The following is a 23772-nucleotide window of genomic DNA, read 5'->3' as shown; positions in this document are numbered from 1 at the left end:
GGCCTCACTATCTTTCATTGAAAGGTTTTCAAAACTAGATGTGAGCCTTTGAAGTTTTGAATGTTTAATTGAAGGAGTGCCCTCATGAATAGTTTGTAAGATATCCCAAGCCTCTTTTGCGACTTCACAATTGCAAATACGACTAAACTCTTCAGGTGTGACAGCGCAAAAGAGAGAATTGATAGCTTTACTATTCCAGCTACTATTTTGGTAATCAATTGTGTCCCACTTATCAATTGGTTTGGGGATTGTAACTCCATCAACGGTAATTGTTGGTTCGGTCCACCCATTCATGACAGATTGCCAAACTTTTTCATCTATAGATTTCAAAAACGATCTCATCTGAGCTTTCCAAAAAGAATAATTGGATCCGTCAAGTAGGGGTGGTCGAACCATCGAATTTCCCTCACGAATTGAATCCATTATCACAAATCAAACAAGAGCTCATTCTAAAAGAATTTTTTTAAAAAAAATAGAACGACCTGCTCTGATACCAATTAAAAAATCTAGAAATTCCCTAGATATTGATTTGTGATTATGTAACAATTTTAAGCAGTATATAACAATCCCAATCAAACAATCAAGACAAATCAACACAACGATTTTAACGTGAAAAAAACTACAATTGGACACCTCCAACTGTGATTAAAAAACCACGGGCAACAGCCACAAAACAATCCACTAAGAAGATTTAAAGGAAAATTACACAGGTATACTCTCAACTACCTAGCGAATCCACGCCTAATTGAACCAACCTCTATGTGCCTCTTCCAACCCGTCTTCACTTCGGAATTGTCTTTACGATGAGCCACTCCGGAATCCACCAAAGCTTCAGGCTCGAATTCTTCAGAATCCACCGAAGAACAACTCTCTCTTTTGTAGAACAAACAAAACCTTTGATGTATACTCTTTAAAATATGAGTTGAATACTCAATCAAAACATCAAAGAAAACTCACAATGTATCTCCAGATATAAACCCTAGAACCCAAAAAGAAGATCTGGAGTAGTAATCCTAAAATCTGACCCAACACGCGAATTTATAGAATCTGTCCCGCGATCTCCGCTCGAGCGCCCAACAGCCCGCTCGAGCGGCTTCAGTAAAACATGCACGTGATATAACAGAGGTCTGCTCGAGCGCTATAGAACCCGCTCGAGCGCGAAATTACACATCTCAGTACTTTTACAGGCGACCAAAACTGCTGGAACCAAGGATTCTCCGCTCGAGCGGGGTAATGTCCGCTCGAGCGGACAGGCAACTTGGAATGCATTTTTGCAGTGGCAATCTTGAAAGCTTTATCATCACAAACTTCTCTGAAAGGCACAATTCGGGTTGGATTCGCATCTAAACACTCATAGCCTCACTGAAATAAAAATGCGAATAAAATTACAACTCAAAGGAGTTTACTCAAACGGGATTGCCAAAAAATAAAACCTAACATAGTTCTATTGAGGATTAATTTTGAAATTAGAAATTGAAAGCCTAAATGGCTCAAGAAAGTACGAATGGCGAATTTAATTATTTAATTTCGAGTATCGGACCGTATGGGATTTTAATTAAATATTCGATTCGGATTTAGTAAAATTGAGATTTGATTAATTGGATCCGAATCGGAGTTAATTAAGTTATACGAATTAAGAATTAAGATTTCTGCGAATTAAATTTATTTATGAGGTGTTCCATTGAATATGTAATTTATTGACGAAGATTTTGAAGTTTAAGCTGAAATTGAAGGCCTAAATGACTTAAGAAAACAAAACTGAGAATGAGAATGAGTTCAATTTGATATTTGGAGCCTTTTTGGGAGTTTAATTAAAATCTGATTCGAATTGATAAATTTAAATATAATTAATTGGGCTCTAATGCAAGTCAATCAGACTAATTAAATTATGTAGGATTTGTGTTTGGGCTAATCAAGATTAATTAAGATTAAATAATGTTCAATTAAACCAAAATGTAAATGGTATATTAATTTATTTTTGTTATAATTATATTACAAGGAATGTTGGTGTATTAAAAGTCTAAGGCAACAAAGATACACTACTAAAAAAAACACTTTTTGCGACCGCCACATGCCGTCGCAAATAATAAAAATACAGTCGCAAAAGACTTTTTGTGACGGCCTATGCGATCGCAGATGGGGGATGCAAATGTGGGGGTGGCAAATACTTTTTGCGACGGCAAAGTAACGGTCGCAAATTATTTGCGACTGCCTAAACTACTTTTTTCGACAGTTATTTTTCCATCGCAAGAAAAATTAAAAAATAAAAAACACTTTTAGCGACCATTGTTTTACTGTCGCAAATAATTATTTATTAAAAAAAAATCATATATGGGTTTGCTACAACAAAAAAAATCAATTACAAGCACCAAACAATTTTTTGTAAATGAAAAATAACAAAATTAACAAATTAATTAAATTTATAATAGACATTATCCATTAACCATCCTCAAAAAAATTGTACTAAAAAATTCAAGTCTTCAAAAAAAAAAAAAAAAAAAAAAAAAAAAAAAAAAGCAACATAATCTTTGGCTCCCAACATCAACCGCTCGATCATATCAACTATTCCCTCAACAAAATCTGCAAAAACATATATCAAACTTGACTTGAAAATTTAATGCACTTCAATGTGTTAGTTTAGCTTGAAATAGTCAAAATAAAACTATGTCAGTGACCTCTCTCTATGGCAAATCAGTGATTTGCAACAAGAGTTTAAACTACCTTGAGAGCAACTTCATGCTTAACTATGGGATCACTTAATCCGGCAATTTTGATCTCAGATATACTAAGCTTCGCTGGTTTACATGTGAAAAAAACAAGAGTATAAAAAGAGAGAGAGAGCAAGGAAGAAAGGTACCTTCCCTATTAAGAACGTGAAGTCATCAATTAGCAGCTTTGCCCTTTTTGATGTAGTATCTTGAGCTTTATGCACCTGTAGAAAAGTCATATTCTGTCAGTTTACTATTGAAAATGCCCAAAGATCTTAAAGTTTCAACATCCAAAGAACCAAACTTAATTTCTATATCAATCTCTGGTGGCTGCCTCTGGAAGGACTTGATTTCATCTTCGATGAATGAACCAAATAACAACATCTGCAAGTGATGAACAATCAACAAAACCACAAAAATAGCATGTAACAAAGGCCTACATAATGCAACTTTCTACCGTGCATAAACAAAACAGTAAAAGATTGAATTGGAAAGCCATTCCATTATCAAGACATGACAGAAACTCATCTCATTGTGTGAGAAAGAAATTTGATGAGGTAGTCAAAGGGGTTAACAGACAGTGGTAAATGAACTCTCTCAAAAGTGTACTATAGGCAATGCCTACATGACACCCAAAGGGAACAAAAAGAGGGTTTTGCATTAATACCATCCTAAAAACTCCATATCACATGAGAAAGAATAATTTAGAACACCAATAGAGTTAGAGAAGGACTATGCTTAACTCTGGTTAGACAGTTAAAGCAAATGAGACATACAATGGAAATTCTAAATGTAGATGGGCTAGCTTGTTTGATCATGTTCATTCCTATACTATGCTAATTGACCTCTCGAAGGACAACCTAAATCTTGTTGCATAGGCGCCCCATCTTCTGTTAACTTCCAAGAGCGTTTGAGGGCTTGTAAAGCAAGACAATGGACCAAAGTGACCACCTACCCTTATGCCTTTGCAGGTGTAAGGTTCTCTAACCAGCATGCCCATAAAATCCTAGCACCCTAACACTTTTGTGATCCAAATTAGAAATTTTAAACACAAGGTTTTAAATTTCACGAAATGTTAAAGATTTCTCTAAGCTTTTCCCTTATCTTGATTATACAAAGCAACATATGTAGACTTTTGAAATCAAACATGATAGAATTGAGTGATCTAAATTCAAGGCAACAGTCTACGTTTGAAAGCATCATACACATAATGTTCTAAGAATCTAGTTTTATATGCTAAGATTTCCCCCTAGCATTTGCAACTACCATCTCGCAAAGTGATGCACATAAACCCACCCTAAGAAACACAGTTATGGACACAGAACACAAATCCAACACAATATGTACACCCTGACACCCAACATGGCAATGTTCAAAAAAATAAAATAAAAATTAGGACACTACATCGCAACAAATAAATATACATAATTGCCAATATGCTACCAACCAAACATTAGTGGGGAAAGATGAGGAGATACGGAGTTTGAAATCCTTTACTATGAGTTGCCAGTAATTCATGAAGTAGACACAAGTAATCCCAGATTACCACATCAGTTACATACTCCGCAACAATGTCCTCCACTAGTGATTCCAGCTTACCATATCAGTTGTTATGAACCTGGCATATCATGATACTCATGTAATAGTATCTAATTTAAAAATTGAACCTGGCATATCTAATTGTTGATCTAATAGATTGGTCCTAATACTCATGTGACTATATAGCTGGTTACCTGGTTTTGACCTCTCTTTATCCTTATAAATTGAACCAAGTTGGTATACAATTTCAGGATAGTTAACTATGTTAAAAAAAAAAAAAAAAATCTGTTGAGGTATACAAAATGCGATTATTCATGCATATATGCATCTGTGTATACATGATGTTTGTGTTTCATAAGTAGATGCCTTTATACATCTAACCAACCACCTATTTAACACCCCAAACCAACTGATTAAACTGACCTACCTTCTTATATTGCTAAACCAATAATGACTGCAACTCAGACTTCTCTGCAACTTCCTGTATTTGACATCTCGCAACCCCCAACCGCATTCTCTCTATCTTCCCTCTCTCTAACCTGCAAAGAATGGGGTTTCTTTCACATAACAAACCATAGAATCTCCAAACATCTTTACAGGAAACTTTATTCTATTTCAAACCATCTTTTCAGCCTCCCTTCCGAGGTAAAACTCAAACTCGGTCCCTCATCAACCTTAAAAACCTACACTCCTCACTTCATTGCTTCCCCTTTCTTTGAGAGTCTCCATGTGTCTGGACCTAATTTCTTCTCCACTGCACAGAGCTCTATCGAACCTCCTCGACCACCAAAGTTCAAAATTCAGGTAAAAAGACCCACCACCAAGTAAACAGGTTCCAGTTTATTTTCATGGCATTTAAAGGCAGTATGGATCCATGAAAATGGAAATAATGCAAATATAACTTCATCACAAAAAAAGTGATGCCATATGAAATTACATCTTTTTTCTTGTAATCTAGAACTGATCTTTCACATTTTTGAAAACATGATTATTTTTGAAATTATTGAGCTCGTGACACACCTTAGAGTTTTGTTCATTGATGCAAGTGTTTAATTTACAAGGAGATTACAAATGCATAAATGGATTGTAAAAAGCATGCCAATTCTTTTCTTTACTAAAAAAACTGACCAATTGGGTAGCATTCAAAGGAAGGACAGCATTCAAGATAAGCTAGAAAGTTCCTGCAAACAAATGCAATTTAAGTTAAAGAACAACTAGAAAATGAGCATAACTAAAAAAAATTAATCTTGTTTTGCATCATGGATTTGAAAAGAGAAAAGAAAATGTGAACAAAATATATGTAAGCTACAATTTGACTCATTTCCCTTAGCTTTTGCTTCCATTTTCTTATTTCTACCCAAATTCAAGATATCTTAACACATAAAAATTAGTAAAAGAAAGAGATCATTGGGTTTATTTTCAATATTAAGCTATAATCTTTTCACAATCTAGCAAGCCTTTTGGAAGAAAAAACCCAAAAACAAAAAAAGCACTTGTGAAATTTTTTTTTTTCCCGACTGATCTTCTTTTCTCTTTATTGCAGAAATAGTTTTGTGTAAAGATAAACTTTGTCAACCTGATTAGAAATTTCAAGTCGCCTTTTTTATACTCTTCCAAAACCTACCTCTCTAAGAAGACAGTTCCCCCTAAAATTTTTTGTTGTAGAAGCCAATTGGCGAAATGTAAAAGTTTGGCCAGTAATATGATCTGACACTATCTTTTGAGAATTCCTTCACTTTCAAAGAGGGATTGTTTTTCAATTTATCTAAAAACGTAATAAACTTATAAAATATTGGAAAAACAAAGTTGTAATGAAAAAACATACAAAGAGGGTTCATAAATGTATTATTCACATGTACATATAATGTAACTAAATTAAGCTCAATATAGTAGGGGGATGTAGGGTATTATGGAAGTTGAAAGGTGATTTAGCTTCTAAATTGAATGCTTCATTTAATATCATGGTATGGGCACAAACTTGATGTGAAAGACATTGAAAACAAATCAAAGCTGCACTAACAAACAACTTGTAACAAGAATTTGTACTCTCAAATGTGGCCACTGTCCATATCTTTCCTGGAGTTCCTGTCTATTCAAATCAAAACAACTAACATAATCTCATAGAGATTAAAAGTGTCTTTTTCACACTTGCAATTAAGGATATTCAGTACAAAATAACTTTTGTAGAGAAAAGCACTCCTTAAATAAATATTGACGAACTATAGAAGGATTTTTCATCTTTAACTTTTGTGATGATGTAAAATGAACAATAAATAAAATGCTTATAGAACCAACAACATACTCAAAGCTTTATTTGTACTCATGATATTAGTACCTAACATAGTTGTGTACAAGCAATTGGATCAACAATTCTGGATCAACACAACACAGATGAAATCACCGTAGAAACAGTAAGAGTAGATAGAGATTGTTCCAAGAGGTTCAAACACCTCTATTGTTTTCAAGAACGAATTAAATTCAACAGAATATTGAAATCAATAGAATATTGAAATTCAACAGAATAATGAAGAGGAGAGAACTAAAACCTCCCCAAAACCTCCAAATCGCAGAATATTGAAATCATTAAACACATTTAATAGATATAATAGAGAGAGAAAGTTGGATTCATTCATAGAAATTAGGCTTACCGATTATGAATCAATCGAAATCTTCAAATCTTCATCAACAATCGATCAAAACCTTCAAATCTTCATCAACAATTGATCAAAATCTTCAAATGAACAATAAAATTGTGATGGAAAGTCCAAAGAGAGAGTCGAACGAGAGACAGTGCAGAGTGAAAAGTGAGATTTTGAGAGAGAGAGAGAGAGAGAGAGAGAGTTAGAGTTCATCCGTCAGAGGTCGATCTTCAATGAAGAGAGTGAAATCGATTTGGGAAATAAGGGATAGATAGGGCTGAAAGAAATAAGGGATAGCTACGGTTGGAGGTCGGTCCTTAGGTCAATCGTTTGTTGGGAAATAAGGGATCGATTTGGGAAATTGAAAGAGAACCGAAATCGATTTTTTTTTTTTTTTAAGTTAAGAACAGGATTTGGGGGTTTAAATAAAATAACAATTTGATTTTTTGCGACGGTTAAGTAATCGGTCGCAAAAAAATAGACGCAAAAAGTCTAATTTCTAGTAGTGATAGATTCATGTATCATCAAGTAATGTGTGTGTGTGCGGAAAAAAAAAAAAAAAAACAGAGCCGAAGTGAAGGAGAGTAGAACCGAGGAAGAGAGAAGAGAGAGAGAGAGAGAGAGAGAGAGAGAGAGAGAGAGAGAGAGAGAGAGAGAGAGAGAGAATTGTGCTGTTGGGTTCAAGACAAGGGGAAGAAATACGAGAGGAGAACCAAGGAGAGGAAGGAAAAGTTCAAGAATTTCAACCCATTTAAAGTTTAAGGTATGGAATTTATGTTAATTTGTGTAGGATCTTTACATTACACTTGAAATTAAAGGTGAAATTGGAATCAATAGCAAGAGGATGAAGAAAAATTGACTTAAGTATAAGAGTATGGAAGCTAATTTGGAATTTGATTCTAAACATGAAATGGGTTACATGCATGGGGATGATTATGGAATAAATTTAGAAATTAATTATTTTGAGTTTAATTTTTGTAATCTTGCATGAGATTAAGTTCCATTGTTACATGCATGAGGGATTTCTATGAGCATTTGAATCTATATTTACATGCATCATGGATTTTGAAGAAATTGAGCCATTTAAGTTCATATTTTGAAGAGAATAAGGAAATGTTTTATGAACATCAAGTTTATGGAAATTTAGAATTAATCCTAATGTTAGATAAAGTTTTGATTTTATAATTAGATTTTTTTTAATCCATGCATGTAATGTAATTTAAGATTTTATTTAAATTAAACATACTTTGGAACATCTATGATTATGAATTAAGTTGCGGTCACAAATTAAGTTAAGTTTAAGATTATGAAAATTAGTTGGAAAATTTATAAGAATATAAAATTAGTAATTTTGATGTCAAGTTCATACGTGAGAATGATTTTATAAGAAGTTTCATGACTCCAATTTCATGATTTCAAGGAAAATAGAAAGAACTTGAGGCCGATTTTATGTAATTAAATAGAAAATGAGAAATTGGAGCTATGATCAAATTTATGAAAATTAGTTTGGAAATTTATTACTTTGTGTTGAATTTAGTTGTCTTTACTTGAAATTAAGTTCAATTGTTCATGCATCATGAATTTGTAAGAGTTTTGGAAGGTTAATTTATGTTTTAAAATTTGTGGGTTTGAAATTGGGTTTGATATGAAGAAAATAAATTAAATCTAAATTTGGACAATTAGAGCATGATTTTGAATAAATGATTTCCAATTGAGAGTGTATACTAAATTGTACAATGATTCTCCATATTTTTGTACTAAAAAAATACAAGTTTTGATACTTTGAATATCAAATTTGAACTTCAATTACAATCTTGGAAATTTCAGAATTCACACTGTCCACTCGAGCGAGGAAAGTCTTGCTCAAGCATGAAAATCGAGCTCCTGGAAGTGTTTCAAAATTTTACAGTCTGCTCAAGCGACCAAAGTGGCACTCGAGCGAAGACCCTATTTTCAGCAATTTTTGACTAACTCTTTTAAATGCATAATTACATCCTCATGACATTCTAAGTATTCTTAAGCACCAATTGGACTCTCATAGTCATGGAATAAACTAGAAACACATAAAGAGAGTTGTATTAAGATGAAATGAATATTGAAAGGTGCTTCTATTGTGTTTTTGTTATGTGATTTATATAGGTGGGCATCCGAGGCCTTATATCGACTTAACCCACAGTGAGTAATAACTCTGTAAAGTCATGTTTAACTTTAATTATTTTATGATGATATGAGATGATAAGTTTCTGAAATGCTATGTTTTGTATGAATGAATGATTGTCCAATTTTTCTTGAAACGTAATTGTGGTATCCTTAGCAGAGGCCCTCGCCCAGGGGACATAATACTGTGGCTTATGGTCATGGGGCCCTAACTCGAGGGTTAATACCGCGGCCCAGGCCCTCACCCAGGGAAAATAATACCGTGGCCCAGGCCCTCGCCCAGGGGAAATAATATCGTGGCACAGGCCCTGGCCCGAGGGAAACAATACTGTGGCCCATGTATGAGATGTGTTACCCAGTACCAGAGGTTCCATTATGGAACTTGATATGCTTGACCAACATGATATGTTATGCTAAAGGAAGTACCACACATGATTTGAGTATGAATATGAATATGACTCTGTTTTTTATACGAATACAAATACGAACATAAATATGACTATGTTTCTGATTTGATAAGAGATTTGAAATCTGATTTCTGAATTCGATATGGACATCATTCATTAAAACCCTTTACTCTGTTATTATTCATTAGGCTTTAGCTCACTGTATTATTTATGTATGTAGGTGAACAGGCATGTGACCAGACTTAGAGGCATCTGCCTGGAATCTGTTTTTGTCAGCCAACCTATGTGCCTCCCGTGGAGGTCCCGGATATGTCAAGTGACTATGGTTATATGATGCAACGTTTAGGTTTTGTTTCCTTGATTGGTTAGTCAAGTCTTGTGTATTTTGTAAATAGGGCTAAGTCTCTTTTTGTCTAATTTGTGTATATATATATGTAAATTTTTAAAAAATTTCTGTCTCATATAAGTCTGCACAACTCAATGGATATTGTTTAATTGCTATTTGCTTCCGCAGCCCCTAATTAAATATTATTCTGTTAAGAGGCCTTTGGTAATCCAAGGATTACTGGCCGGTTACGACGCTAAACTTATAGGGGTGGGTTTGGGTCATGACAGCAAGACAGTCTGAGGAAAATGTTGGAGACTCTTGTACTTAGGATATTTTCCTTTGTTCTTTGAACTTTTTTGCTTTCATTACTTGTAATCTTTTTGCTTTGTGAACAATGCTTGCTTTTGTTTGGCCGATGTGCCCTTTACTGTAATCCAAAACTTCATTTTTGAATGCAAGTCTTCTTTTTCTCTAAGTGTTGGATGCTCCTCTTCATGAATGCTTACTGTTTTTCTTTTATGCCTTGCATGCTTCCATACTTAGAATATTTTTTCACTTCTCCTAAGTATACCTTAACAAATATCACCTCAACTAAAAACCTTTACTGTTTTTCTCGGCCAAACAACACTTTTAAAAATATAAAATATCTTTACAAGTGCTGTTTCTTCACTTGTACTCACTGTCCTCTGGCAAGGCTTCACCCTTCCAAGTCTAACACCTTGGCTAGGTATCTGAGACAATTATACTTCGAGTATAATACAATGCTCCCATCTTAGATTAACTCATCTCGGATAGTCTGATCTATCAACAATCTCAGATGAATTTTTCAGAAGATTTCTCAACTGTTATTCATAACTTCAACTTGAAATTTCAGAAAATTTCACAAGTGTTCTGCTTTTATCTCATTCCTCTACTTCCTGCCCCTAATGTAAACCTAAGTCTCTCTTAAGTTCACATTAAGCATGCAACTCCAATTTTTGGTCGAGGTTTGATTCAAACAAAGATTGGCTGATGTTTTCCACCTCGGTTTCTCTATTAATCTAACTAAATCAAACTTAAATCAACTCTGCCATCATGGCAAGTCCAAGTTACTTATCATGTTTCTTTCGAAAACATCGTCAACTTAGTTCAACTTTGTCGTATAGCAAATATAATTTAACTCTACCATATGATAAGTCTAAGTTATTCATCATGTTTCATTCGAAAACATCGCCAACTTAGTTCAACTTTATCGTATGGCAAGTATAATTCAACTCTACTATATGATAAGTCTAAGTTATTCGTCATATTTCAATCGGAAACATCGCCAACTTAGTTCAATTCCATCGTATGGCAAGTATAATTCAACTCTACCATATGATAAGTCTAAGTTATTCATCATGTTTCAATCAGAAACATCGCCAACTTAGTTCAACTCTATCGTATGGCAAGTATAATTTCACTCTACTATATGACAAGTCTAAGTTATTCATTATGTTTCAATCGAAAATATCGTCATAAGACTGTTCAGTCCTATCGCACAAATTTCAAATTCATAAAAACAAAATCAAACTAACACTTTATTAAAACTTCGGCTAATAAAATCATGACATAAATCTTAAAAAACAAAAACTAATGATAGAAAAACTTCAGATTGCAAGTGTTCCAAGGTCTTGGCAACTCTTTGCCATTAGTGTCTTCAAGCCAATATGCCCCATTGCCGGCAACCGAGATGGTTCTATATGGCCCCTCCTAGTTTGGGCCAAGTTTGCCCTCCCTAGGATCTTTCTTGTTGCCGACAAATTTCCTCAGGACGAGATCCCTTACCTTGAACTCTCTTGGATTGACCTTCTTGTTGTAAGCCCTAGCAAGCTGCTGCTAGTATGCCCTAGCCAAATTGTTGCTCTCTCCTTTCTTTCTTCTAATAGATCTAGATCTCGGGTAAAGAATGCCTTGTTGGTCCCATTCTCCACTCCCTGTGTTCTGATGCCAAGGATGCCAACCTCCAGTGGGATGACTACTTCAGTGCCATAAGCCATGGCAAAAGGAGACTCCCTAGTTAATCTTTTCAACGTAGTCCGATATGCCCACAGAATATTGGGCAATTCTTCCACCCATTTTCCCTTAGCTGCTTCCAACCTTCTCTTGATCCCATCCAAGATGGCCTTGTTGGATACTTCTGCTTGACCATTACTCTAGGAGAAACTAGGAGTAGAGTAATAGTTTTTGATCTTGTATTTTACACAAAAACTCTTAATCAGCTTACTGTCAAATTGAGTGCCATTGTCTGCTATAATGGCCCTTGCGATTCCAAACCTGGTTATTATGTTATTCTAGATGAAGTTCTTCACATCAATATCTCGAATCTTCGCAAGAGGTTCAGCCTCTACCCACTTTGTAAAGTAGTCTGTGGCTATTAACAAGAACTTTCTTTGTCCAGTTGCCTGGGATAGTGGTCCCACCAGGTCCATGCCCCACTAGGCAAACAGCCAAGGACTGGATACTGAATTTAGATCTGCTGCTGGCTGATGTATCAAGGTGCAAACCTTTGACACTTCTCACACTTCCTAACATAGGCTTTAGCATCCTTTTGCATGTATGGCCGCTAGTATCCCTAAGAGATGGCTCTATGGGCAAGTGACCTGCCCCCTACATGGCTTCTACAAACTCCTTCATGGATCTTGTATAAAAAGTCCTTTACCTAAGACGGGTGCACACACCAAAGTAGAGGTGCAGTGAAGGATCTTCTGTATAAATAGCCTTCTGTCGATAGACAAAACCTTACCAACTTCAACTTGGTTTTGTGTGCCTCATTTCCGTTCTCTGGCAGTCTGCCTTCTTTGAGGAACATAACTATGGCATCCATCCAACTAGGACCCATTTCCACGCCCATTGCTTCATACTCTATTATCAAAGGCTTTACACTTGGTCCTATCAAATAATCAACCATGATTGTCTTTGGTTCCCTTGATTTTATTGCACTAGCCAAGTAAACCAAGGCATCGACATGACTGTTATTATCTCGACTAACCTACTATAGCCGGCAATCCTAGAATAGTGCTAGCAGCCTGACAACCTCTTTAACATAGGTTATCATCCTTTCATCTGGGGCTGCATATTCACCCGTTACTTGATTCACAATAAGCTGGGAGTCACAGAAGACTAGTACCTCATCGGTTTCCTTGGCTGCTGCTAGTTTTAGTCCTGTAATTAATGCCTCATACTCCGCTTTGTTGTTTGAGGCCTTGAATCCCAAACGAATAGATTGCTCTATTATTCGCCCCTCTAGCGATACCAGAACCACTCCTGTCCTCGCTCCTTGATGATTTAAACTTCCATTAACAAACAAGTGGAAGAAATCGCCGATGTAGATATCGAAGGGTTTTGGTTTCTCTTCCTTCTTCTGCGCTGCTAGTATGGGGTTCTTTGGCCCCAGTTGGGTTTCCTATAGTTCTCCTGGACAACCCAAGCGGTGATGCACCGAAGCCCAACTTCAAATGGTACCAAGGGTGAACTTGACCACAAAGTCAGCCAGAACCTGGCCCTTGATCGCTGTTCTAGGCCTGAATTCCAAGTCGTATTGGCCCAGCACCACTGCCCATCTGGCTACTTTACCTGTCAGATCACCATGCTGCAACAGGGACTTCAGGGGATACTCAGTCTGCACCACAATCTTGTGGGCTTGAAAATAGTGATTCAATTTTTTGGAAGCCATCACCAGGGCTAGTGTCAACTTTTCCAGGGGCAAGTACCTGGTTTCTGCACTTACTAGGGTTTTACTCACATAATATACTGCCTTTCGCTCTCCATCGTCTTCTCAAATTACCACTGCACTTATTGCGTGGTCTGAAACGACCAAGTATAGGAACAATTTTTCTCCAGATACTGGATTTGACCAAACTAGAGCTGTTGTCAGGTACCTTTTCAAGTCGGCCAAGGCGACTTCGCACTCTTTTGTCCACAAAAAATTTGTTGTCTTCTTCAATAATTGAAAAAATGGTTTATATTTATCAGAACTTTGGCTGATAAATCTATTTAGGGTTGTTGCCTTAACGGTCAAAATCTGGACCTGCTTAGCTGAAGTCAGGCTTTTCAAATCAAGGATAGCCTTGATCTGATTTGGATTTGCTTTTATGCCCCTCCTGGTGACCAAGTATCCCATGAACTTACCAGACCCGACTCTAAATGCACATTTCAAAATATTGAGTCGGAGTCGATATGCTCTTAGGATATCAAAAACTTCTTTCAAATTGGCTAAATGGTTCCTAGGTTCCTTGGTCTTCACAACCATGTCATCAATGTAGACTTCTACTGTCTTCCCAATCAGATGCTTAAACATCTTGGTCACTAACCGCTGGTAGGTTGCTCCTGCATTTTTTAACCCGAAAGGCATTACTCTATAAAAATAGAGTCCTTTCGGGGTGATGAATGTTGTCTTCCCTTCATCTAGGGCATACATTGCTATCTTATAGTAGCCTCTATATGCATCCAAGAAACTCATCCTCCTATGCCCTGAAGTAGCATCTACTAACTAATCAATCTTAGGCAGTGGAAAACTATCTTTGGGGCAAGCCTTATTCAGGCTGGTGAAGTCCACACAAACCCTCTACTTGTCGTTCTTCTTTTTCATTACCATTGTGTTGGACAACCAGGTTAGATAGTGTTCTTCTCGGATGGCCTGGGCTTCCAGCAGCTTGCCCACTTCCTCCTTAACTGCTTCCACATGTACTAATGTCGGCCTCCTTGCCCACTAGATAACAGGTTTAGCTAACTTTTCTACATTGAGCCTATGGCACGTGACCTCAGGTCGATGCCTGGCATCTCATAGGACGTCCAGAGAAACACTTCTATGTTTGCTCGCAAGAAAGCTTCTAACTCCATTTTCTTCTCATTGGCTAAGCTTGAGCCAAGAAAGAAAAGGCACTCTCCATCATCTTGGACTAGAATCTTCTTCAAAGCCTCCTCACTCTTGTCGGCCAGTTCTTTGCCGACATCATCTAGGACCTTCATGTCCTCGTCTTCAATTTTAACTGTCTCTGTTTCTCGTACATTGCAAGTGGACTTCATTGCTGCCATGGAGCAATTTTTTGCCTGCACCTGATCCTCTTTGACCTCCTCAATTCCATACTCCGTTAGGAAACGCAACAGTTAGTGCAACGTTAAGAGAACAACCCTCATTACGTGCAACCACAGTCTTCCTGTGGACTCGCCTTTTTTTTGCGCCCCCTTCGGAAGGTTTGAAATAAAAGCCTCACAGTTCGGACTCCTACGGTTCTAAATCTAGTCTCACAAGTGCAATGTGAAACTGATAAACACCAAAGAGTTCAAATCCGGCAAATCATTTTAGAAAATTGATTTTAAATCAAATAATGCAAAAATTGGACTACTTTTTCAGATACAGAGTCGCCACCTAAATATTTTATTTTGAAAAAATTTAGAAAATCCTAACTCTTGCCAAAGGCCATGTGTCCGTTATCACCAAAGTTGTCTCGGCCCGGGAACTTAGGTGCGAGAGGAGAAGGTCCTGAATTGAGCACCCCCGCTCGCCTGATCAAAGATCGGCCTCTACTAATCATGATATGATATTTTATAAACATTATGTGTTCTTATTCCGGTTATTAAACTAGCTTTACTATGTGATGCGCACAAGCAAGTATGGACTAGTTTGCTCAATTTGGAACAATTCAACTCATGTTTGTTTTTGCGAAAATGGTTTGAATTTGCCACCTCAAGTGGGCTTAAAAGATGTGGATTTGCCACCAAACATAGTAGCCTTAAAATATGATTTGCCACTCAACAAAGTGGGCTTAAAACGCACAATTGTTGAATCGTTCCAATTCAAACAACAAGCCTTCATCCAATAGCATTCAAGCAGTTCAGCATTTAAGCACATAGCCTCATGGCAAGTATGCTAAATATGGCAGCATTCACACCTATGCAAGTATGCTAAAGCATAAAAGCTCACCTAGTACTCCGAGCCAAAATAGAAACTAGTTAGAAAGATGCATGATCCTAACTATGTTAAAAAGCCTAATGTAACACATGCAATAATATAATTAATAGGCTCGGCTACTAATATGGCATATGATTCATTTAAATGATATGCGGTTAAACACGTATTCAAAGAAGATATTGAAATAGCAATGCAGCTTGAATGATGCGTCGAGCCTCGGTGCATGAAAGACAAGATGAATAGATGCAAGCATGGGATATGCTAAGTTGAAATATGTCTCTAATCTAACCATCAAAAGCAATTAAATAAAAAGGAGAAAGATGTGGGGTTGGAAAACATACACATATGCATGCACACTTATTACAACATTATGCCATCGCAAAGGAGGGTCCGAATAAATAAGAGCTAAGCTAATCTAAGCTACGCTAATCTAATTAAACTAATTAGGCTATTTATTACAGATCAAATGAATAACTAGCAAACTAATTACTAATTATTACAACACTTTAATCAACTAGTAAACTAATTAATTAAAATAAATGCACACTAACTAAGCATGCAAGGCATTAAACTATGCTGCCACTGCTCCGCCTTGGGAAGTGGAAGATGCATGCGCTCAGTTTTCGCCCCAAAAAGTCTTCCGTTTTGCTCTCGAAAGGCTCTGTTTGCAGGGTTGAGCATACTTCAGAACCTTTCTGCTCCAACTCACCAAATCTTTGCTGAGAGTTACACCAGTGGCCTGTCGGCCATGCATGGCTGCTGCCGACCCTCTATCGGCCAAAAATGTGCACTACCGGCCAGAAATAAAACATTGTCGGCCATTGATGGGGCACTGCTGGCCACTGATGCTCTAGGTCACCATGCTGCAATAGAGCACAAACAGAGCAAAAATGGGTTTTTTCCAAGGGTTGTCTGCACACCCTGTCTTTCTTTTTCATGGGGAAATCAAAGGAGGGACAAGATTTGGTTCACAAAACCACCAATCAAGCAATTTCATTACATGATGGCTTGTGAAACTAATTGTGCAAGTTCAATAAATGCAAAAACAAGACTCATAATGTCCATCACCCTATCATGCATGATCATGGGCAATGGAAACCTAGGAAAATGGCACATTTCATCACTATTGAGTATGAAATGTCCCATTTGCCTTGTGTTCAAATTAACATCCGATTTAAACACATACAATGCAACACAAAGAATGCTTATCTTGCTTCTTTTACTTGCCAATTTTTGTTTTCTCATTTTAATTACCAAACCATTCATTAATCCATTTGTCCATTGGTGAGTGTCCTCTAATGGAAGGAGGGTTCAAACCACAAGTTGCTTTGGGCATGAAAGAGGCATTACACTGTTGGTAATGAACCCCCTAAGGGATTAAACCATTAAGTGTAGCACCTCAATTTCACACTTAGGCAAACAAGGGGTTTGAAACCACTTTCAAAGAAAAACCAAAAAGTGAATAAATAAGGAGATTGCAGAGATTTAGGTGCTAAAAATGAGTGATAAAAAGCACTAAAACATACAATCAAGTCACATCAATGATGTATAAAGCCTTAAAACACTAAGCTAGTGAAAAAATTAACACTACAACTAAGCAAAACAAGACTCAAACAAACAAACAAACCAGCCCAAAACAGGGCTAAAACAGGTTAAAACAGAGCCTAAAACATACTGGACTTGAGCCACAAAAAGCTAAAACATTAAGCTAATATATGAGGCTAACTAGGCATGCAAACAAGACACAAGAAGGGGAGGCTAACCCCTCCAATTTTGGACTTCAAAATGAGTTTTTTTTACCACTGAGAAACCTCTAAAATTCAGTGGTTAAAAGACCCAAAAAAAAGTTGGTTTTAAAGTGGTGAACAAAGACACAAAAGCTTTACAAGCAAAGAAGTAAGAAGGGTGAACCACCCCTTCACTGAAAATGGCCTCAATCCACCACTTTTAGGCCACAAAAATAGAGTTTTTTACAGTCCAAAGACAGGCCAAAAACATTCCAAAAATAATGGAAAGAGATAGGAAAACAATTGTGCAAAACAAGCTTAAAAGGAAAGTGCTATACCTCTTAAAGCCAAGACACAATTGAGGTAATAAATCAAACCAAGACCACCTTCTAGAGCTTAAAGAGGGTCCCAATTAACCTCAGTCCAAAGATAAGCAACTTTGATTAAGGGTTGATAGGCAAACTTGAAGTATATCTACAGTTGTATGCACAAAAGTTCAAGAGAGAAACAGAAATCTAGAGAGAGAGAATTATAGAGAGAGAGACTCCTAAAGTTTTTCCAACCTTGAAAACCATAGAGAATGCCCTCTATATATAGAAATATATGGCTTCAGGGTCAAAAATATCCATATAGAACAGCTGGAGCAGTGTGGAATAGTTGGAGGGAAAATATCTGCACAAAAAACTGATTTTGACACCAATGGCTGGCAAGCCATCAGTGATGGCTGGAAAAATTCATTTGTGGCTGGAAAAAATTATCAATGGCCGGCACATGGCCGGCAAGCCTTATTCAATGGCTGGATAAAAAATCTGCTTTTTGGGCCCGACTTCAAATGGGCATATCTCCTTCATCCGGACTCCTTTGCAGGTCATTTTTGAGTCTAAATTAAATCCCCAGAAGTCTTCTTTCCAATGGTGTAAGCCTCACATCAAAATTCTAAGTGTGAAAAAAGGTATGCCTATTTTAGTGAAAACTGCTCAATTTTGGCTTAAGCGGATGGATGCCTAACTTCAAACAGCCACATCTCTCTCATTCGGACTCGGCTTTAAGGGATTCTTGAGTGTAAAATGAAGCCCCGGAAGTCCACTTTCCAATGGCCGTGGCCTCACAACTAAAGTCCAAGTGTACAAAAGGATAGGCTTGATTTAGTGAGGTTGTCCAGTTCTCTCTCAACAGTTTCAAGCCTAACTTCTTCCCCAACTAGTTTTCTTTCCTCTCCTCCAATTTTCTTCAACTCCAAAACCTCTAAATGAAGTTTTTTGAAATATTTTTCAAAGATTTCATCTCTCTTTCATTCATTTCCACTTTGTCCTTGCTCGATTTACCGAAAAGCACAACATTTAACGAAATGCGAGCCTCTGAACATCATAGAAACTTTTTTTTTCAAAAATATTTTGAAAAAAAGGGTTTTAAGGTCTAAAAATCATTTTGGTCAAAATAGTTTTGATCAAAGATAGGGTGTAAGGTTGGGATTTGAAGCTCACATTGCCCAAAAAATCACACTTTTGCACAACACAGCTTTCATCTTCGAGCAACCAACCTGTTGCCCCCAAGTCATAAGGGCGGTCAAAAATGGGGTATCTACAGTTGCCCCTCTTTGACAGAGGTCAAAGTCATGAAATGACGTGAATGAATGTCAAAGCCCAAGGACGACCCATTTTGACAAAGCCGTAAGACTTGGGCAAACAAACAAAATGCAGATGCAGTTGGTTGAACCCGAGGGTTGCCTACGTATTCCTTTGCAAAGAATCAAACCAGTGTAGTTTAGGGACAGGATGCAAATGATATGCAAGATGCAAAACAGTTAAAATGATATAAAATGTAATAAAATAATCAAACTACAGGCAGTACAAAACACACAAATATCATAAAGGATTAGCGATGCAAGTCAAACTACGTATTATATAGAAAAGGTGCCGGAGCACTCTAACCATAATTCTTGCGGAATAGGCGCATACACATGCAAAGCTATGTTTTAACGTGAAAAGTATGGGCACATGCCAAACTAAGCTTAACATAGAAATGATGCATGATGTAATGGATGCAATGGACAATGCAATAAATGAATAAGTGTGACATACTCCAACCACGCTGGAATCATGAGAGGAGGACAAACAAATCCCAAACACGCAGAAATCGTGTGAAGAAATGGACATTCTAACCACACTAAAATCGTGAGAAGAGGTCCTAAGACAAACCAACCAGCAGTGACCTGATTCCATAAGAAATCTCACTTCAATGGATTCAGGCTCAATGCTCATCCTGGACTCTCATCTAGATAGAGATAAATTCTTCTTGAGCGTTATCTTAATCCAAACTAAGGCCCTCCTTTGTTCTAGGACTCTTGTTCCTTATCGGCTTATCTTGGATTCCGGTATCTCCGCAGACAACTTCGGCCTAGCCGAAATCATCTTCGTGCATAACCAAGTCACGTGGCACCTCAGCCAACACTTCGGCGTCACCTTAACCACATGCTGTCATTCACAAAATACGTCCCATAATTTCTTAATTCAAATAACTTTTTTTAATTTTTAAAGATAAGAGAAATTGGATCTGTTAATCATGTTGTTTAATTTTGATAATGTCCAAAATATTAATTGAAAATTTGTAAATAATATACATATTTTATATTATTTGACACAAAATATTATCTATTTAAAATATATATTATATGATACATTTGTTAAATATTATTTCAATAAAAAATATTTTTTGAAAACTTTACTATTCACTTTTTGAAAAATTAGGTTGATCACTATTCATCTTTTGACAAATTTGATATTGATTGGTTGTATTATTTTGATAAATTTGATATTGATAAGTTGTCTTCTTTTGACAAAAGTGATATATCCACATGGAGTGATAGGTTATATTTAATTTAAAATCTCTACAACATATACAGAAATTTAAAAAGGGTATATATGTTCAGATCTGTCATAAATATTACTTAAAGAGATTTTTTACTTTGTATGCAAATATTTGTTTAGCATATTATATATAATGCATATAATATAAGTAGAATACATCAAGTGAGCAATTAGATTTTTTACACAATTGATTATATCATGTCATATATATATATATATATATAAATTATTATAATAAAAAAGAAGAAAAAGATGGAGCAAATAATTTCATATCTTGCTTGTTTAAATTCAAAGTTGTAAATATTATATATATAGTCAAAGTCTTGAAAGTAATATAATATAATGTAATGATTATAGGAGAAGACTTATGTAATTTTTCATTCTGAATTTTTGAACATGTTTTGCCTACAGAATGAAAAAGGAAAAAAGTTGCAAAATGCTTTGAATTTGCTTACAAAAAGAAAAAGAAAAAGTAAACAAAGAAAATTTATAGTTTGACAAAAGAAAAGATGCCCATGTCTAATATAATGTAATGATTACAGGAAAAGACTTATGTAATTTTTCATTGTAAATCTTTGAATATGTTTTGCCTGCAGAATGAAAAAGGAAAAAAGTTGCAAAATGCTTTGAATTTTCTTACAAAAAGAAAAAGAAAAAGTGAACAAAAAAAATTTATAGTTTGACAAAAGAAAAGGTGCCTATGTCATCCATGACGTCAGCAAGGAGCGTCTTACCTTCAACGGGTATATTTTTGTGTATAAATAGAAGTGTTGTGTGTGGAGAAAAATCAAGAACTTGAAGAGGAAAATTTCTGTGTGCTTCAAAATTCTTAATATATTGTATTCTGCTCTTTCACTTTCAGATTTAAGTGTAGCCTTTGTTCTTACACTTTCATATCTACTCTTTGTGAGAGAATTATTGTAAAAGAGGGTTTAAGTACCACTTATTTTTATTCATTATTTTTGTGAGAGATTTTGTAAGGGTAAGGTATTTATTGTTGAGTGAGGCTCAATAGATAAGAGTAAGTTCTGTGCCAAATCCACAAGCTTGGTGGTGTATTTATTCAATTGATAGTAAAAAAATTCTCAAGAAGGTTCCTTGGGGAGTGGACGTAGGCCTGGCGTACCGAACCACTATAAATCTCAGTGTTTGATTTTTTGTCCCTGTCTCTTTTACTTTTATATTGATAATTATTATTCTATTTTTTTATTTGTTAAAATTCTGAATATTGTGTTAATTTTAATATTATAAAATTTTTAATAACCCAATTCACCCCCCTCTTAGGTTTCCTACCTGGGATAACAATTGGCATCAAAGCCTAGACTCTAGTTTGTGTAACTTAACCATCTTAGAGTAGATCATTGCAACCCCTAGTTATTCCTTACCTGAGGGACAAGCATCCAATAGGCCACCACTATTTAGTGGCACGAATTTTAGATATTGTAAAACTAGGATGACCATGTATGTTCAATCTAATGATTATGAATGCTAGAAATTATTTGCAATGGTCCAAAAATTCCTACCAGAACCGTAGATGGACTTAGGGTACCAAAACCTGAAGTTGAGTGGAATGAATCAGATACTAGAATGGCCCAAATTAATGTCAAAGCCACAAACATATCGTATTGTGCCTTAGATGCCAACGAGTTCAACAGAATTTCCACATGTAAAACTGCAAAAAAGAAATTTGGGACAAGCTTATAGTGACTCATGAGGGAACCAAATAAGTTAAAGAATCTAGAGTCAGCTTGTTAGTCCATAATTATGAACTCTTTAAAATGAAGCCTGATGAGACTATTCCTCAAATGTTAACTCGCTCTACTAATATTATTAATGGTTTAATTTCTCTTGGAAAAATATATACTAATGTTGAAATTGTAAGAAAAGTGCTTAGGTCATTGCCAAAAAGTTGGGAGACAAAAGTCATTGCCATTACCGAAGCCAAAGGATTTATCAAAGCTAAGTCTAGATAAGTTAACGGGATCTCTCTTAACTCATGAACTCATAATGCAAGAAGGAAAGGAAGAGGAGGACAATAACAAAAAGAAAGGAATAGCCTTCAAATCCACCTCGAAACATCAAGAGGATAAGGAAGATGATTCAAGTGAGGATGAGGATATGGCATTCATCACTAGAAAGTTTCAAAGGTTTGTGAAAAAGAAACAAGGCGTATGAAAATTTTTCAGAAAAGACTTCAATAATAGGGATTTTCAAAAAGGAGAAAATCACAAAAAATTTGAAGTTACCTGCTACGAATACAACAAACTTGGACACTACAAATCAAAATGTCCAGAACTTAAGAAAAAATTTAAGAAAGACAAGAAGAAAGCTATGATTGCAGCATGGGGAGAAGATAGCGATGAAAGCGACACAGAAGCCGAAGTTTGCAAAAATAAGGTTGCTAACCTATGCTTAATGGCACTTGGAAACGAAAATGAGGTAAATGACAAATCCTTTACATTTGATAAATTACAATTAGCTTTTGATGAATTACATGCTGAATTTAAAAAAACTTTTGAAAAGTAATTGTCAAAAGAAAGTGATTTCAAATTTATCAAAAGAAAATGAATCATTAACTTCCAAGATAAATGTTTTAGAAAATGAAGCCATGAAAATAAAAAAGGAAAATGGGATTTTAACTCGAAAAGAGTCTTCAATTTCTGAAAAACATTTAGTTGTATTGCAAAAAGAAAATGAGTCTTTAAAAAATGAGCAAATTATTTTGAAAGAAAATATTGAAGATTTGAAGAATGCTCTTTCAAAATTCACTCAAGATAGAGAGACTTTAGATAAAATTCTTAAAATCAAAATCGTACTTTTGGTAGAGTCGAAATTGTATATAAACTTTTTTCAAAAGTAAAAACTGTCAAAAGTGGCTTTGTGTATGCATCTTCTAATCACTCTCATCTCACATGTCATTTTTGTGGTACAAAAGGTCATATTTCACCGTCATGTCCTGTTAAAAGAAATCATTTTGCTAAAATAAAAAAAAAAGATGCGGGTCCCTAAGGACATTTCAAGAGTGTCAAATTCTAACTTTTATGGACCCAAGAAAAAATGGGTACCAATAGGGAAATCAAATTTTTGTAGGTATGTTTCAAGACAAAATCCAGTAACAATAGATGGTATCTCGATAGTGCATGTTCGAGGCACATGACTGAAAATAAAGCTATATTCGCCACACTCCAACCAAAGGATGGCGGATATGTGACTTTTGGTGACAATAACAAGGGTAAAATCATTGGTGTAGGAAGTATTGGTAAAAATCCCTCTCCTATTATTGAAAGTGTTTTATTTGTTGAAGGTTTAAAACATAACTTGCTTAGTATTAGTCAATTATGTGATAAAGGTTATAGAATTATTTTTGAAAAAACTCATTGCACTATTGAAAACACCCTAAAAAACAAAACTTTATTTGTAGGTTATAGACATGAAAATGTATATGTGTTTGATTTGCATTATTTTTCT

The 23772-nt window shown here is 35.7% G+C and overlaps 1 protein-coding gene across 1 annotated transcript; it reads right to left on the bottom strand.

Moving 5' to 3' along the window:
- Positions 1 to 12806: 12806 nt before the first annotated feature.
- On the bottom strand, positions 12807 to 13472 carry LOC145791968 (uncharacterized). Its single transcript, XM_082872432.1, has 2 exons — positions 13296 to 13472; positions 12807 to 13202 (listed from the first exon to the last, which is right to left on the bottom strand). Exons 1-2 carry the CDS (start codon positions 13470 to 13472, stop codon positions 12807 to 12809), a joined length of 573 nt encoding a protein of 190 aa, XP_082728558.1.
- Positions 13473 to 23772: the final 10300 nt, after the last annotated feature.

Source organism: Camellia sinensis, chromosome 5 (assembly GCF_055761805.1).
Source record: "Camellia sinensis isolate YWXY chromosome 5, ASM5576180v1, whole genome shotgun sequence".
Classification (NCBI taxonomy): Eukaryota; Viridiplantae; Streptophyta; class Magnoliopsida; order Ericales; family Theaceae; genus Camellia; species Camellia sinensis.
The sequence above is the reverse complement of the archived record's forward strand: the minus strand, read 5'-3'. Positions and strand labels throughout refer to the sequence as shown.

Coding starts and splice junctions, on each gene's coding strand:
- LOC145791968 (XM_082872432.1), bottom strand. CDS start 13,472: ATGGCTTCCAAAAAATTGAATCACTATTTTCAAGCCCACAAGATTGTG. Junction 13,203..13,295: donor GAACAGCGATCAAGGGCCAG/GTTCTGGCTGAC, acceptor GGAGAACTATAG/GAAACCCAACTGGGGCCAAA.